This window comes from Gossypium hirsutum, chromosome D07 (genome assembly GCF_007990345.1).
Source record: "Gossypium hirsutum isolate 1008001.06 chromosome D07, Gossypium_hirsutum_v2.1, whole genome shotgun sequence".
Classification (NCBI taxonomy): Eukaryota; Viridiplantae; Streptophyta; class Magnoliopsida; order Malvales; family Malvaceae; genus Gossypium; species Gossypium hirsutum.
Window position 1 is genome coordinate 10,249,022 of NC_053443.1, and position 17,455 is coordinate 10,266,476.

Genomic DNA, 17,455 nt, shown 5'->3' on the forward strand with positions numbered 1-17,455 from the left:
TGTCAAGTTCATGCCCTAGTATGGGAACAACTGCTTAATTCAGGGACTAATTTGGACAAAAAAAAATTCAAGCCCCAATGTGAGAATAATTGTTTAGTTTAGGCTCCAATATAGAAACAATTATCAAGTTTAGAGCCTAGCTTGGACAAAAAAAAGTTTAGGTCCCAAGTGGCAATAGTTGTCAAGTTTAGGTTCCAAATAGTGATTTAGCCCATGTTATTTTATGTATTGTAATTATATTTAAAAATTTATGTTGAAAATACCACGTTTAAAATATATATATAAAATTGTAAACTACATCTAACGTCATTAAAGTATTAGTGAGTTTATGTTTTGGTCACTTGACTTTAAAAAGTTACAAATGGTCATTGAACTATTTGAGAGTTTTTATTTAAGTCATTGAACTATTTAACAGTTTTATTTAAGTAATTGATTGCTAAGTTTTTTTTGTTAAAAAAAGTAGGACTAGTGAGCTCCAACTAACGGTTTGATGATCAGTATAGTGGATCAATACCTATTGATGAGTAGTAGAACATACCTTAGATCCAAGTCGATATGACGACCAGTATCAGAGATCGGAGAATAAAGTTGTTTAGGTTTGCAAATTCATGACATTTAAAATTGTTTCATTAATAAAAATGAATTGTAAAAGAGAAGGGGAACAAGAGTTTTGGGTTGGTGCAAATGGAATAGAGAAAATTATAGACAATAGTTTTAATAGTATAATAACTTAAATGAAAACTTTTAAATAGTTAGAAAGATGATTTTATATTTTTTTAAAGTTGTTGTATAAAAAAAATAAAAGGTAAAAAGAGAAAGAAAGGGGCAATTTTAATTCGAGTGGAAGAAACAAGATCGTCTTGGTTTTGGTGACAAAACCGTTTTTGTTGGGTAACGTATTAAAGTCTTAAATATTGGAATTTCTGGATCCCATTTGGAATCAATACTATTTTTTATTACTTAATGAAAATTGTATTTGGGCTAATTATATGTGAATTAGCATTAAATCTGTTTAAACATCGGGTAAATGCATTCGGTTAAGTTTCTGAATAAATTCTTTCAACTTGATTAATTTGGTTCATTAATGTTAGTTTGTGGGGCTCTTTGTTATGTACGGATTTTTTTTTTTATCTTTTTTACCATTTAATGAACCATAATTCAAGTTCTTTTCCCTCAAAATTAAAAGTGCAATGACAAATTTTCACTATTTTCGTAATGAAATTTGTTAATCATCAAAGCTTCAAAGACATTTCCCTACAAAGCACGAAAGCTCTCTTATAAAGCACCATTGTTGAAAGAGTAGAAAACTTGCATGAACTTTCCCAGCTTAGGTTGTTAACAGGAAATCTACACAAAGCAATTGGATCTAAGCCCCTGCTTGGGTAGTTCTGAGCAAGGGCCACAAAGGCTATATAAATGCTCATGTTGACCATAATAACCGGATACGTTTTTCATTTTTATTCCAGTAACTTTTATTTCATTTACGTTTATCTTTTATTACTTTGTTAATTTAAACCAATCCACCAATTTCAATGATAAAACTATAATAGCACAATCTTTATTACTATTTTAACCATTGAGTTATTGCTTCACAACTCCACCAAACTTAATAATAACAATTTTGAAAAAAATTTGAAAGAAAATCAAGTAGCTAATTAATGTGTCTCAACACATTTAAAACTTCTTTGGTTGGGCACACTATCTAGTGGGATTGTGGGTCCATTCAACTCTACTTTTCACACTTATATATTACGGTTTTGGCCTAAAATTAAGAGTTTGCTTTGATAAAATGGAAGAAAAAAAAATAAAAGAGGGCTTAAATATATATATATATATATATGATTTTCGAGTGTATTTAGTAAAATAATGTAAAAATTAATTATTCTAATTTCTAAAGGAGAACGATAAGAAGGGAATGAAAGAGATATAAATTAATAAAGCATATGTACCTAATTATATTGATCTATTATTTTTAAAGTTATCATTCTATTTTAAGTTACAATAGATGTTATAATAATTAAAACAAATTATTTTATATCTACTTATTTTTTCAATTTTAAAAAAATGAAAAGAACTTCTTTTTCACAAATTATAAATATAATTATAAATGATACTCGTTAGAACAACTATATGATTATAAACACAATTGGATTGGATTGAACCTATAATAGAAAAAATATAGACGAAATTTACAATGGTGGCACTTAAACCAAAATAAAATCTAAATGGAAAATCCACGTATAATTGATCTAACACGGATTAGGACTCAAATTTAGGATCATCGATAAAGAAATTCTCTCTTTTCGTTCTTCAATTTTGAATATATATATTTATTTTATTTCTTTCCCACCGAACGAAATAAAAAACCGAGTATGATGAGAAAATTTATAAAGCATGATGCCTGAATTAGCATTACTTTTTTTTCCGTCACTTTAGTCTTAATCCCTTTTTTTCCTAAATCACTTTGATCATCAATCGTTAAATTTTAGTCAAATTATTTTTCTTTGAATGAAAAAATCTAATTGAGCTGTTAAAAATTTAATGGTAGTAACATAGTAGCCCGCGGGGCAGTTGTCCTTCTTAAATTTTTTTAGAAGATATTCACATCAATAATGAAGTACATGTGAATTGTCATGTACATGAGTTTGGTCAACTTTTTCATAAGAAAATAAATTGTTTAAAATTTAGAAGTTAAGGGCTAAAATAATTTTTTTAAAAATAGAATTAAAATAACAAAAAGGATAAATATCATGTACTAAATTTGTTATTTTGCTATTTATAATTCCAATGTCATGTGAAGGGAAGCTAATTATGGCATAAAATAAGTGCACATGATTTGCTTAAAGATTAGAACACATTGTTGAGAATACAAACATTTAATTTGGTGCTATTAAAGGCATTTACTCATTTCTTATATTAAAGTTTCTCTGAACCCACAGTTTTGCATAAAATAGAAGTGGTCATATTCTGAACCCATCCTTTACAAATCATATATATAGTTTTGGACAATCAACTTTAACAAGTATAGCCCCAATTCTTTAATTTTTATTTTTTGAAACATTTAAGGTCTAATATTCATCATTTTGGATGTATATTCACGTATGAAGAAAACTTAAAAAGTATGTGTTGGATACGTCTGGCGCTCACAATCAAGGACGAGCAACATAAATTAACTTTAGTTTTGGGTTCTATTCTTTCCAATCAACATTGACCTCGACTGATTTCAGTCAACCACTACTAATAGTCAACCACAATTTTCGTTAGTTAAATCATTTAATTGATACCATTTTTAAGTTTTAAAGATTAAATTCGCTTTGTTTTTTGAAAATAGATTTAATTGATTTTGTTAAAATAAATTCAAAGCATTTTGAGAACTTAAACCTTTGTTAATGTTGATACTGAGTATAACAAGAGAGGAGTACTAAGGAGAGGAGAGTGGTCGCTATGGAGGTCAGTTCACCTAATCGAAAAGAAAAATCGAAGGTTATAGAGATTGGTCGTGAAGAGAACGTAAAGGTTGAGAGCTAAGAATGTGTTGGTATAGTGTAGACTTAGTATTCTTGAAGGATCCTCATTTCTTTATTGTTCTTAGGGTATTTACAGGCAGAGGTCCCATGTAATGTGGTGTTAACGTGTTGGACTTACCATCATTACGAAAAAGGTGGGAGGGATGTCTTAATAGGACAAGGATGTTTATGGCAGGACAAATATTGTCATTCCTTCTGACTTTGATAAGATAAAGCAATTGAGCCCACGTGATGTTTGGTGACCAAACGACTCCATATTTTAGATGTAGATTAGGCCATTCGTTGTTCGGGTAGTCATCCGGGGAGGGTGAGTTCACAGGTGACCTCTCGGCTTCCTAGTGGTAAGCTTACTGTTCAAGCGTCTTCTATGCTTACTACACGTCTTAACGCAAATGGGGGTGTAACAATATTCCCCCCTTTGAGTCAAGAGGAGGGTTATAAAGTGGCCTTCCTCGAGACACTTTGATTTGATAACTTTCTCTTTTCCAGGTTGTATTGGATGGTGACTTTATTTTATGATGAAACATTATCCAAACGTTTGCAATTATGCCATAAATGTACTTTAAGGATTATGCTTCTAGGAAGTTGTGATAATGATAAACAACAACCATTTGGAACAAGTGGTAAGTTGCTATTCATTGTCATTTGTTCTTCAAAATGATGCCTTTTGAGAGATAAGTCTATATAATCTCTGGGTTTTCTTCCTCGAGATTACTTTGCCTTTTTTTTTTTGAAAATTTTTCAACTGTTGTCAATGATTTATTAGTCTTTGTTGGTTTTCTGGAACAATTTTTGCATTTTTGAAGTTTTTCGTTTCATTTCGCTTTACCCTTTTTGTTATTTGTTGTTATCATAAATACTTTTACCATTTTTTTTCTAAAACTTCGTTAACAAGAGACTAAGGGAGATAAATGATCTAGTAGAAATCAAGGAATAGGTAGTGGTCGTACTGGCCATGTGTTAGGAAATGTGCCCATATTGTAGTAAACATGTAATTATTATTTTTTATATATTTGAACGATGAATAAATTAATAAAGTTAATTTCACATCTCACTATTATATCTTTTGTGTTTCTGCCTTTCATGTTTTGCATACATAGCGAAATTGTGACAAACAAATATTAGCTCATTGATTGTCTAAATTCAAACTGATGATAAGTGGCACTGTAAGAACGTTTATGTTGTGAGAAAGACAACTTACTTCAATGGATAATCTAAACGAGCTTGTAATCTCGTAAAAGAATCAAGGTGAGCATTTGATTTAAATATTTAAAAGGATTATTATGTCATTTACAATTCCAATTAGAGAGATGACTAGTCTTAGCTATCGGAGCAATTGACTCTACGGGTAGAGACATAGATTTACTCATTGGAAGAATGATACATTAGACTGGACCCAAGTAATTATGAATCCGTTTGTGAATTAATTCACTTATGGCGTTCATGGTGTGACTTACCTAAATCATGAGTTAGTTATTGACCATGCGTATATAACTCATGTGCTTTGATATAAGTAGATGCTTATGCTCTAAAGATGATCGAGCCGATAGCCAATATGTTGGATACATGACTTGTGTATGGCATGGATTTACTAGCAACAATGGAATTCATAGCTCGATTAGAGAGTTAACGATATCATCTCATTAGCATTGTGTAGATTGATAAATATATAATGTGGTCACGAGTTGCTTGTTCTCAAACGAGCAATTTATCACAATCATTAGTTGGAAATGATCATATTAATGATTAAGAAGACATAATGGTGACAATGAGATAAAATAGGATTGTATTAAGTGAACGAATTTAACTTAAAGGAATCAATGATATCATATGAAGGTAGCACACATATGACGAGGTCATTGGACAAAACAGTTTGATAAATTGCTTTCATAAAGCGTATACAATAAGAAGTTTTCAATCATGGTACTTCTTGTGGACTGACTCCATGATTAAGTAAATTGTGAATTATTGGAACGATGCTTCTGGACATAATTGTAATTACTCGAGCTTGACTGTATATGCTTGATTGATCCCTCCGCTAGCTCAACAAAAGCTCGATCAAACTGCATTTGAATCTGAAGAAAATTCTACAACTTTGAAAATAATTTAATTGAGTTGATTTATTCGATGGCACATTAAATTAGGCGGTCGTGAGAATTTGTTCAATTAGAGAATTTGATTAAAGAAATTTCTTCAAAAATCTCAATTATTTTTGGAAATTTTAATTTTTATCTAGTAAAACTAAATTAATCAACTTAATAAAAATAAATATGATATTTTTAGAAATTAATTTTCAAGTCAAACAATTGGCTCAATGAGTAATTGAACTTGAAAAATGGATCTAAGATAAAAAAAATTGCACTTAAGAACCAAAAATCGAGACCGAGACCAAAATTGTTGAACCAGGCTCGGTGTATAAGACTGAGTTTACGGTCCAATCGGTGGCTAGACTGAATTCCTAACCTGAATCCGTCACCATAATAGGGTTACGGAGCATTATCAGTGTAACAGCCCAAAATAGGGCCTAGTCGGAACAGGGGTTTCAAGACCACAAACCCGAAGTAGAAATATTTAATTTATGATTATTTTAGAGTCTATGATATGTTTGGGTAATGGTGTACAAATTTTGTTAAGTAATTTTTCTTTATCGATAAAGTGCCCAATTTTATTATTGGGATTAAATTGTATTAATTGCAAAATATGAGTTCTAGAACATAAGTACTTGTTTTAAATGAGGGTTTAAATTAGAGGTCTTTAAATAGAAAATAGACCATCATATTTTTTTATGGACAAAACTAGTCATGGAAGGGTAAAAATTGAAGGTTTAGTAAAAAGGTATTTTTGTCATTTGGGTGTTTTAAGGCATAAAAGACAAAATTGAAACCCAAAAATCTGCTCATTCTCTTCTCCATGCAGCCGAAATTTTCAAAAAGCCATGGCTAGGGTTTCAAGCTTTTTCAAAGTTCAATTGTATGTGCATTTAAGCCCCAATTTTAATGTTCTTCGTATTTTTGAGATCCTAGAAGCTTAACCTTTCTATTTTTACCATTTATTTGCATGAAAAATGAAGTTTAAAAATTGACCCATGTTAGATATTTGTGCATTTTGATGTTTAATGGTAGAATAAGGGTGCACGAGGTTAGGAGAACGATTTTTGCTAAGTGAATTTCGTTGAAAATGGTTAAAACGGGTTAATTAGTAAAAGTTGTAAATGCTCCTAAAATTGTGAAATAATAAGAATTTGAGGTTTCTTTAGAAGAGAAAAAGGTTCGGTTGACCTTGAATGTAATGGAAATTGAATAAAAATCATATTACGAGCCTAGGGGCAAAATTGTAATTATGAGAAAGTTTAGGGGGGAATTGTAAATTTGCCGTAGTATGATTTTTGTATTAAAATGAGTAATGTGAGTGATAATTAAGTGAAATGTGACATTTTAGATCAAAAAAATCGAGATTTAGACCAAGTACGGGGAAATATCAATCAAAATGATCGATTCGCGTTGAGGTAAGTTCATATGGTTAGTATAAGTGATCGATTATTAAATTTGAATTGAGATGATGTATTATTTTATATATATTTGTTATCTAATCATGACTTTATGCAAGTACAAGATTAGATTGAAGAATTAATCGTGAGAAATGTAGGGTCAAGTACATTCGTACTACAACTCGTGATGAATTGACGAAAAAGACCATGGTTGGACCATGGCAGTGAGTGTGCCAATGTAAGACCATGTCTGGGACATGGCATCGGCACAACCGAGGAGTGCTAGTGTAAGACCATGTCTGGGACATGGCATCGGCACGAACAGAGGAGAGTCAGTGTAAGATCATGTCTGGGACATGGTGTCACGGGGCTAGACCTTTCGTCTCGCAATCCGTGTGGCCTTAGGCGATCCGTTTGCTCCAAACTCGCCTAAGTCAACCTTTATGCCCAAAAGTGAGGATTCTTTAGAACTCCTCCAAGGCACCCATTTGTAAAGCGGAAGCGATTGTGCCAAAAGAAGAACAACAAAGAACAACAGAAAGAACGCTCGCAAAGTGTTTGAGTAAATGCTTTCTATTTCTCTTATTCACAAAGAATAATGAAACAATGAATGGAGTGAGTACAACTGAGGATGAGGCTCTCTATTTATAGTTGAGCTCCCCCAAAACCGATGGTCAAGATACATTTACATCGACAGACGAGATTTAACCATATCCCTGAATTTTAGGGATTTATAAGATAAGCCTTATCAAATCTAATCTAATCTTTACAAGATATGATTCCCTCTATCTTCTAAGATTAGTTACCATATTAGCCTAAGTTGCCATCTCTTCATTATCGGGCCAACTAGGATTCAATCTGACAGGCTTGTCCAATAGCTCTTTGAATCGGGCCAGTTCTCGTAGGCCAAATGATCCTCATCTAAGCAATAGACCTCCATTAGATGCATTTGGTGCGATGGTCACGGGCTTTGAACTGCGGCCCGTGACATTCTCCCCTACTCATTCTCGCAACGTCCTCGTTGCGACTTTCGAATGGCACTGACTTGATTCGCCTCGGTCTCGTCTCGACGCCTTAGCCTTTCCCTTCCTTCGGGACTTTGGCTTTGGCTTACGTCGCTTCTTCACTCGAACCGTCCTACTCGTTTGTACATCTCGATGACAAGAAGTTATGTTACTCTCTTGTCCACATTCTAACTTAGCTCGAACAGAATCCTCTTGATTCACCACACTTGGCTTCGCTTTGCCCACAGTCTCTCGGCCTCTTTGCTCAAGAACTTCGAAACGGCCCCTACGTTCTTGCCAAGTCAACAAGTTAGAATGCAAAACATTATCACAGTGTTTGGAATGTACCTTCTCATTTACTCTGGTCAACTGTCCCACATGTATCACTTCCTTTTCCTTGAAGTCCGATGCACCACCCACCTCTCCCATAGGTGGAAGCCTTGTCGATGACTCGGCCAACTCCGACGCTTCACTCAACTTGAGCCTCATTTCTCCCAGCTTCACTGTTTTCATCACAACTCTTTCTTCTAAGTCCGATGACAAAATCACATCTTCCATGGGTGGAAGCCCCTCTGATGACTCACCAAGCTCAGACGTTGCCTTTCTTTTGACTCCGGCTGGCTTTGGACAGTTCCGCAACTCATGCAGACCACGGCACAAGAAGCACTTTACTCGCTTCTTTTTGCTCCTCTTTACCCTCTTGGCTTCGGCCTTTCCCTTGCTCGAACCAAGCTTCTTGGGCTCATTGTCTGCTCTATCGTTTCCCTTGATGACAGACTTCCTCGGACACTTCCGCAACCTATGCGGACCATGACACAAGAAGCACTCCACTGGCTTCTTCTCGCTTTCTGCCTCCTTGGCTTCGACACCCTTTGCGCTCAAACCAAGTACCAAGGCCTTACCCACTGGCTTCTCCTTAAGCGCGGATTTCTTCGGATATTTCTTTAACATGTGTAGACCGTCACAAAAAAATCATTTCAGCTTGTCCCTTTTCCTCTTGGGTTTCTTCTTCCCAACTCATGGTTTCCCATTACCACCATTGTCGTCGTTGCCATTGCCATCAACAATATCTTCCTTGTGATCCATTTCACGTACGCCCATTTTTTCAGACTTGGAAGACCCAAGCTTATCTTTCCCTATACCAAGCTTGACCATGGACTCAACTACCGTCATGGCTTCCGACAGCTTTTGGACACCTCTTTGTTCCACCTCCTGTCTGACCCACGGCTTCAATCCCTTCTGAAAAGCAAGCAATGATTCTTCCTCGGTCACATCTGAAACTTGGAGCATGAGTTTCTTAAACTCTTGAACATACTCCTCCACTGTGCCCCGTTGCGTTATCCCTTACAACTTTGCTCGAGCTTCTTCCTCGGTAAATTCTGGGTAAAACTGTCCCTTCAATTCGCATTGGAACTCTTGCCACATCCCAATCTCATCTTACCTTTTATCTGTGGTCCTACCTCGCCACCATAAAAGTGCAATGTCAGTAAGAAACATTGAAGCAGTATTTACCTTAACCACATCATTCATGATGTCTTTGGCACGAAAGTAGTTTTCCATCTTCCACAAGAAATTGTCCACATCGCATGCAGACCTTGTCCCCACAAACTCTTTCGGCTTCGGGACATCCTCGTTACTGAGCGCTGCATTTGCCACTCCATTCCTCACGGCTGCTCGACACAAGACCAGCTCTCCTTCGAGCTCCTCTATTCTTGTGCTCAAAGCCCTCGTCGTGGCCATTGTTTCCTCCTTCAAAGCCATCATCATGGCCTCGAGAGCATCATTCCTTTCCGACAGCTTGTCCCTGTGTGAATTAAACAACTCGTTTACCTTATCCATGGTGGAATCAAGAGAAATCTTCACATAATCTCTGGACTACTCCTTCTAGTTTGTTATGCGATCCTCGACCCCATCGAGTGCCTCCTTTACATCCTCCATGGATCCCTCGAGTTTACCCACACGTTCCTCTACTACCGATAATGTCTCCCTCAAAGACTTCCTCGCCCACCTTTGTTCGAACTCTTCTCTCGACATCCCAACGGTGCCTTTGAACCAACAACTCGAATATTACTTGGTTCAAACATTGCTCTGATACCACTTGCTAGACCTTTTGTCTCGCAATCCGTGCAGCCTTAGGCGATCCGTTTGCTCCAAACTCGCCTAAGTCAGCCTTTACGCCCAAAAGTGAGGATGCTTTAAAACTCCTCCAAGGCACCCATTTGTAAAGCGGAAGCGATTGTGCCAAAAGAAGAACAACAAAGAACAACAGAAAGAACGCTCGCAAAGTGTTTGAGTAAATGCTCTCTATTTCTCTTATTCACAAAGAATAATGAAACAATGAATAGAGTGAGTACAACTGAGGGGGAGGCTCTCTATTATAGTTGAGCTCTCCCAAAACCGACGGTCAAGATACATTTACATCGACGGACAAGATTTAACCATATCCCTTAATTTTAGGGATTTACAAGATAAGCCTTATCAAATCTAATCTAATCTTTACAAGATATGATTCCCTCTATCTTCTAAGATTAGTTACCATATTAGCCTAAGTTGCCATCTCTTCATTATCGGGCCAACTAGGCTTCAATCTGATAGGCTTGTCCAATAGCTCTTTGAATCGGGTCAGTTCTCGTAGGCCAAATGATCCTCATCTAAGCAATAGACCTCCATTGGATGCATTTGGTGCAATGGTCACGGGCTTTGAACTGCGGCTCGTGACAATGGCATCGACTCGAGATGAGTGCCAGTGTAAGACCATGTCTGGGACATGGCACCAGCACCAATATGTGATCCCATGTAAGACCATATTTGAGATATGACATTGGTGTCCTACTAGGTGTACGAGATATCCCGAACATCCCTAATATTACAAATAGTTCAACGGGAAATTCAAGAAGTATGCTCAAGATAAGTAAGTGTAGGATATGTGAGTATTATGACTAGGCACAGGTATGTATATGAGACTCGTAAATAATATGCTCAGATTATGATGCATTATTGGTAAGGATGCAAACGAGTAAGTTTGTATGTGATTAATTCCTTGTTTTTACTTACGTTTTAACATTTTTATGAGATATGATTGAATATGGAATAATTACTTGAGGTGAATTATGAATTACGATTGAATATGGAAGAGTTGGAAAAATGTTACAAAAAAAGTGAGAATTTGTGGTTGAACCTTTGGAATGGATCGGATATCGTTGGAAATATAGGTGGATGCTATGTGCTGATTCCACCGGATATTAATGAAAATAAAGGTGATTGCTATGTGTTGATTTCACTTGATACCAATGGTTATATAAGTGATTGCTATGTGCTGAATTCACCCTGTACCATTGAGTATAAAGGTGGTTGCTATGTGCTGAATTCACCCTGTACCATTGAGTATAAAGGTGGTTGCTATGTGCTGATTTCACCGAGTGCTATTGACTATAAGGGTGGTGCTGTGTGCTGATCCACCGTGTAACTGAGATTATTTCAAAGTGTTTATTGGGAAACTAATTAAGTGAAAATATATGTTACGAACAATGTGTTCGATCTTTAATAAACCTTTGGCATGATGAAATGAAGCATTGAAATTAAGAATGAGTAAATTTAACAACAAAACAGTTTAGGACAGAAACAATTGTGTGATTTTGAAAAATCACCAAAAATGGTGGGAATTGAATTAGAGGTGGTATGATATATTAAATTAAATTTGAATGAGTCTATTTTCATATAAAGGAAACAGAGCAAGCAAAAGAGTTATATATTTTGAGATATTTGAATTCTAGTGAGACAATGACAGAATGAATTCAAAATCCCCTGTTCCGAATTTGGGAAATTACAAAAAATTGTACAAAAATAATTATGGTTTGTAATTTATATGCTTAAATTTATAAATGAGTCTATTTTCAAAGGAAACAAACATGGACATCATTTGAATTATGTGCAAAGAGATAATTAATTTTTAGTGAAGTGGGGTCAGAGTTGTCGAGCAGTGAAATAGGGGAATCTTTAATGCATAAACAGATCAATGTGAACATTAGTAATAAGGTGTAAGCATGTGATATAATGATTATATCATCTTAAGAAATTATTGCAACGATTAGTCCACACAAGTTTATTAATTTCTTATTATTTTCATATGAACTTACTAAGCATTTATGCTTACTTCCCCTTTCTTTTCCTTTGCCTTATAGTATCGCCAAGTTAGCTCGGGGATCAGCGGACGTCGGAGATTCACTCACACTATCAATTGGAACACTTGGTATATATAGATACATTAAATTTTGGGTTATGGCATGTATAGTAGGCTTGGTCGTTTTGTCATATATGTCATATTTCTTATGGCCTAAAATGTTAGCTCTTATTTAATAAATGTTCTTTTTTATTAAGGCTATTTGGAGATGGTCAATATTGATGGTTGTTATACGCCTATGATGTGGTTATTCATGTATGTGGTAATTGCATAATTGAATGTTGTGGAGGTGGTTTACAAATGATTTCATGAATGACGATGTGTATGGGAATGTGTATGTAAAATTGGATATTCGAATGTCCAATTATAGTATGATACATGTTGACGAAATTTTATGACCCGGTTTTATATGTTCAAGAAATTTTAAGTCCGGTAATGCCTCATACCCTGTTCCGACGTTGGATACGGGTAAGGGGTGTTACAATTGGAGTTTACAAAATTAATTATCAAACATTTCATTTCATCTAGCATCCATATTAGAAACCAATCAAAATTATACATATTATCCCTTAAACGAGCCATTGAGGCCCAAATTACGCATTAAAAACAAATAGAGACTAAGTCGAAAACTCAAAAAAAATTTCAGAAATATTTAAAATTTTCAACACTGTAGGGGTCACACGGCCGTGTGGTCAGGTCATATGACTCACATGGTTTGGAGACACGCCTGTGTCTCAGGCCGTGTGGGCATTCAGTTTTGTGCAAATTTAAGATACAGGGGACACGGCCACACACAGTTGAGACACATGTCCGTGTCTCTGCCCGTGTGGACAAAAATAGGTCATTTTACAAGCCATATTTCTCACCCAATTTGTTACTAACCTAGCCCCACCAATTCGCAAATCTACAAACTATAATATGGCATTCAATATAAGCTAAAATAAGTGACTAATCTCAATAATTTACATATAGACCAACATTAAACAAAATACCTATACATGCCATTATGACCAAAATTAAAACATTCGAAATTACCGATAGAACCCATGGATAGTGTGATATATCTCCGACAAGCTTCCAGCCTAATTAAGCTTCCAATAATCTAAAAAGTAAAGGAAAACAATTATGTAATCAATGAATGCTATGGAGGTCGGTTCATCCAGCCAAGGCTGAGAGTTGAAGGTTATGGAGAGTGATCGTGAAGAAAATGTAATGGTCAAGAGTTAAGAGTGTGTTGACATAGTGTAGACTTAGTATTCTTTAAGGGTCCTCCTTTCTTCATCATTCCTGAGGATATTTATAAGTAGGGGTCCTATGTAATATGGTGTTAAAGTGTTAGACTTATCATCTTACCATCATTACGAAGCGCATAGGTGTCTTTGATGGGACGAGGATGTTTGTGGTAGGACAGATCATGTCATTCATTTTGACTTTGATGGGATAAAGTTGTTGAGCCCACATGATGTTTGGTGACCAAATGCCATGTTCCCCATGAAGTTAGGACATCCTTTGTCCGAGTAGTCATCCCGTGAGGGTGAGTTCACAAGTGACCTCCCGACTTGTTGGTGGTAGATTTACTATTCAAGAGTCTTCTCTGCTTGCTACGCATCTTAACGCGGATGGAGATATAACAGTTAATTATTCTTACAATGTGAGCCTAGCAAGATTTGTAGGTTAATCAAATGGGAAACCAGATATTGAATGATATAAAATTGATACAGATGGTGTTGTTAGATTGGAAAGTGGTGAAGCTACTGCAGGTGGGTTAATATGGAATCACCCAAAGGCACCTGGCTTTTGGAGTTCTGTAGAAATATGGGATGATGTTTTGTTATTCAATCAGAATTTTGGGGATGTTTTGAACGGCTTAAAGACGGCATGGAAATTGGGCTTGCACCCTATTGTGCTTGAAATTGATAGCTTAGCTGCAAGGCAATCGATTCAGAACAGGTTGGCAGCACCCCATCATTCTATTGTTCTTCATTTCATTACATCATTCTATTGTTCTTCCTTTCATTACTGGTTTTCTACAATTGCCTTAGGAAGTTAAAATCAAGCACATACATAGAGAAGGTAACGAATTTGCTGACAGTTTAGCTTCGTTGGCATACTCATACTCCCTTGGAATTCATTGCTTCTTGTAGTTGCAGGACGAAATCTTTGGCTTCTACATGATAATAGTTTTAATGTGACTATTATTGACTTTATCCTCTAAAATAATACCATTCAATAAGATATTAGGCTAAAATAAAATATATTATTAAAATGTAGTTAGTTTTAAGGGATTTCTTAGCATTTTAACCTAAAATAAAATATATTAGGCTCTATGATAAATATTAGACATAGAATATCGAGTTAATATTTGATACATTATGGGTAAATACCAATGGAAATAAGATATTAACTTCGAAGATACAAAACTAGGTCCTTTGATCTCATTTGCATGCCAAGAATTAACCCATAACCTTTGGACGCCAACCCGCAATTACGTCTTCGGGACTAGCACGTGTTTTCATGAATGAATCCATCGAGAAAATCCTCTGCAAATGAGAAAATAATCCGATCAAACACGCACGCATGCATGGCATGTATTTTGAAGTCGAGGGCTAAAAATCAGGATTTAGCTCGTGTTAAGAGTGCATTGAGATGAGCAATAATATGTCATGGGTTAGTTCTAATATCTACTTTTTCATGTGGTTCGAGCATAATAAACGATGTACCTTCATGTAAGATTTCGTGTAGGGAAGTGTGTCCGGAATAGACCATTTCTTGTAATGCCCTAAAGCAATCTCGAGATGGTATAGCTTTGGCGCTAGAGATAAGTCCGCCGCAGAAATCTTCTCCCCGTTGATAAAAGGACCCTTCAAGGAAAAACCTATAAATCGATTATGCAGCAAGTAAACGAATTGTAACACATTTAACGAACCAGATAGAGGCCTCACATTTTCTTTGATAAAATCATTGAATGAGCTTAACTCGTCAAGCAATGCTTGCTCTGTTCCACCGCTAGGATCTTTGCTTTTAAGAAAACCGATGAATGTGGAGAAGATCTTCGAGCCACTGCAAGAGAAAACCGAAAGCTCGATATGATGTCATCAATGATGCTCAAAAACCAATACAATTTCAAGCAATCATGAGATAGTCATGCCAAACATCGAATCATAAGATAGTTCTCAACAAAAACTAGAATTTTCAAGGATATATCGATGTCTCAACCATTAAATAGAACATGTAGCTAAACAAATGACTGTAAGCGCTGCAATCACTCAAAGCATCGAAATTGAAAGTACACGATAACAATCCTATACAGCAAGCAGTGCAACACATCACTTATTCACTCAAAAACAGTTTATAAACATCAATATGATCACTAAGACATACACCAATGCTTTTTCCTGCGGAGTTACCAATGGTGGATTGGGATACTTTTCTTCCAATGACTGCGCAATGACATCAGAATCAGGAACCCATTTCTCATCGAATTTCACTACCGGAACCTTCCCTTCGGGGCTGATTTGTAAGAACCTGAATTCAACCCATTGTTAAAACGAAAATATTGAACATAGCACATTACTATCTACAATGTTCCATGGACATGTATATATATTACCATTCTGGTTTGTTTGACAAATCTACCAACTTCATTTCATAAGGAAGATGCTTTTCTTCCATAGTCAGCAATACCCTTTGGCAAAAGGGGCCTGAACCACACATTTTACAAATAAATGAATAAATAAATATTCCACCATAACCCCAAATTTCGATAAAAATACCATGAAATCCTTTGTAGTAGGAGTTGAATTGCAATTTTCCACCTCTACTAAAAAAATGGGGCAAATTAATCTTTGTATTTTACATCAAAGAGCAATCTTGTCCTTCTAGTTTCATGCATTTCCATTGAAATTTTCAACAAAAAGGACTGATTTGCTTAATTTAATATAGAAGGACTAATTTACCCCATTTTTTTGACCTAAGAGGGCAAAATGCAATCTGACTGCCTCCATGATACTTTTAACCCAAATTTTCCAAAGAATCAAAATTCCCTCCTTTCGACCCTAATTTTCTTTCCCATTCTTAATTTGAAAAACAATAAAAAAGGTTCAATCTTTATGAATTATATATAATTTGATTAATTGAATTCTCAGGATTTTAAAATTGCAATCAAGCTAAAACTAAATACATATAAAGCATATAAAGAACAAAATAACTAAACTTTTCTTTCTTTGTTTGTTTCACACTTTCTCAGTAAACAAACAAGAACATCATAGAAAGAAAGAAAGAAAGAAAGGGATTTTACAGTCAAAATTATATCATATTTCCAATTCTAAAGAATCAAAATTTCCTCTTTTGGACCCTAATTTTCTTTCCCATTCTTTATTTGAAAACAAAATCAGAAAGCTTCAATCTTTATGAATTATAGTTGATTAGTGAATTCTCAAAACATACAAAGAACAATATAATTGAACTTTTCTCTTTCTTTGTTTCACATTTTCTCAGTAAACAAACAAACAAACAACATCATAGAAAGAAAGGAAGAGATTTTACAGTCGCCAAGCTTATTGGGAGTGGAAACAGAAGCTTTAACGCAGATTTCAAGAGGAGTAGTGTTACTGGCCGCCATTGCAACTGTGAAGGTTCTAAAAGTTGAAACTTTGGGTCCATTTCGACGGTAAAAGGAAGGGTTTTGAGGGAATCGAATGCCCAAAGCTAAATTGTGTTTAAGTGAGGAAGACAATGCTACTGCCGTCGACATTTTTTATTTTTATTTTTTTGTGTGTGTTTTAAAGTTTGGATTTTTTTTTTAGGTTATCTCCGCTTATGGTTTTTTGGGAGGCTATTTGTGATAGGAGGTTCAAACTGTTAACTGCTTCTGTGTTTTGACACGTGGCAAAATTTTAAAGTGTAAAGGTGTACACCAATTCTGTCTTAAAAGCCTAATTATATATGGGCCTATTACAGGCCTATTTGGCCCATTTTTCCTAGCCTACCATTTTTTTCAATATTTGTTTGTTCGTGTTCATGCTCCGGGCAGCCAGCCTGGCCCAGTCATTTCAGCCTATTTTCGGTTAGGTTTGAGTTTAGATATTTTTTAATTTCAGACTTTTTCGATTTGATTTGTTTTCCTGTTTAAATAATTCAAAATTATTATTATTTAATAGTAAAATGAGTTATTCGGAACGACTGAGCCAATTCTAGGCATGGTTAATGAATAGAACCGAACTTAAAGATCATACTACTTAGATCGAGACACTAGTTC

The 17,455-nt window shown here is 35.2% G+C and overlaps 1 protein-coding gene across 1 annotated transcript; it reads right to left on the minus strand.

Annotated features, from left to right (window-relative positions):
* Positions 1 to 14,548: 14,548 nt before the first annotated feature.
* On the minus strand, positions 14,549 to 17,040 carry LOC107953969 (glutathione S-transferase DHAR3, chloroplastic). Its single transcript, XM_016889418.2, has 6 exons — positions 16,744 to 17,040; positions 15,809 to 15,899; positions 15,580 to 15,723; positions 15,141 to 15,258; positions 14,919 to 15,059; positions 14,549 to 14,738 (listed from the first exon to the last, which is right to left on the minus strand). The coding sequence occupies exons 1-6, from the start codon at positions 16,949 to 16,951 to the stop codon at positions 14,652 to 14,654; spliced, it is 789 nt and encodes a 262-aa protein (XP_016744907.2). The 5' UTR covers positions 16,952 to 17,040; the 3' UTR covers positions 14,549 to 14,651.
* Positions 17,041 to 17,455: the final 415 nt, after the last annotated feature.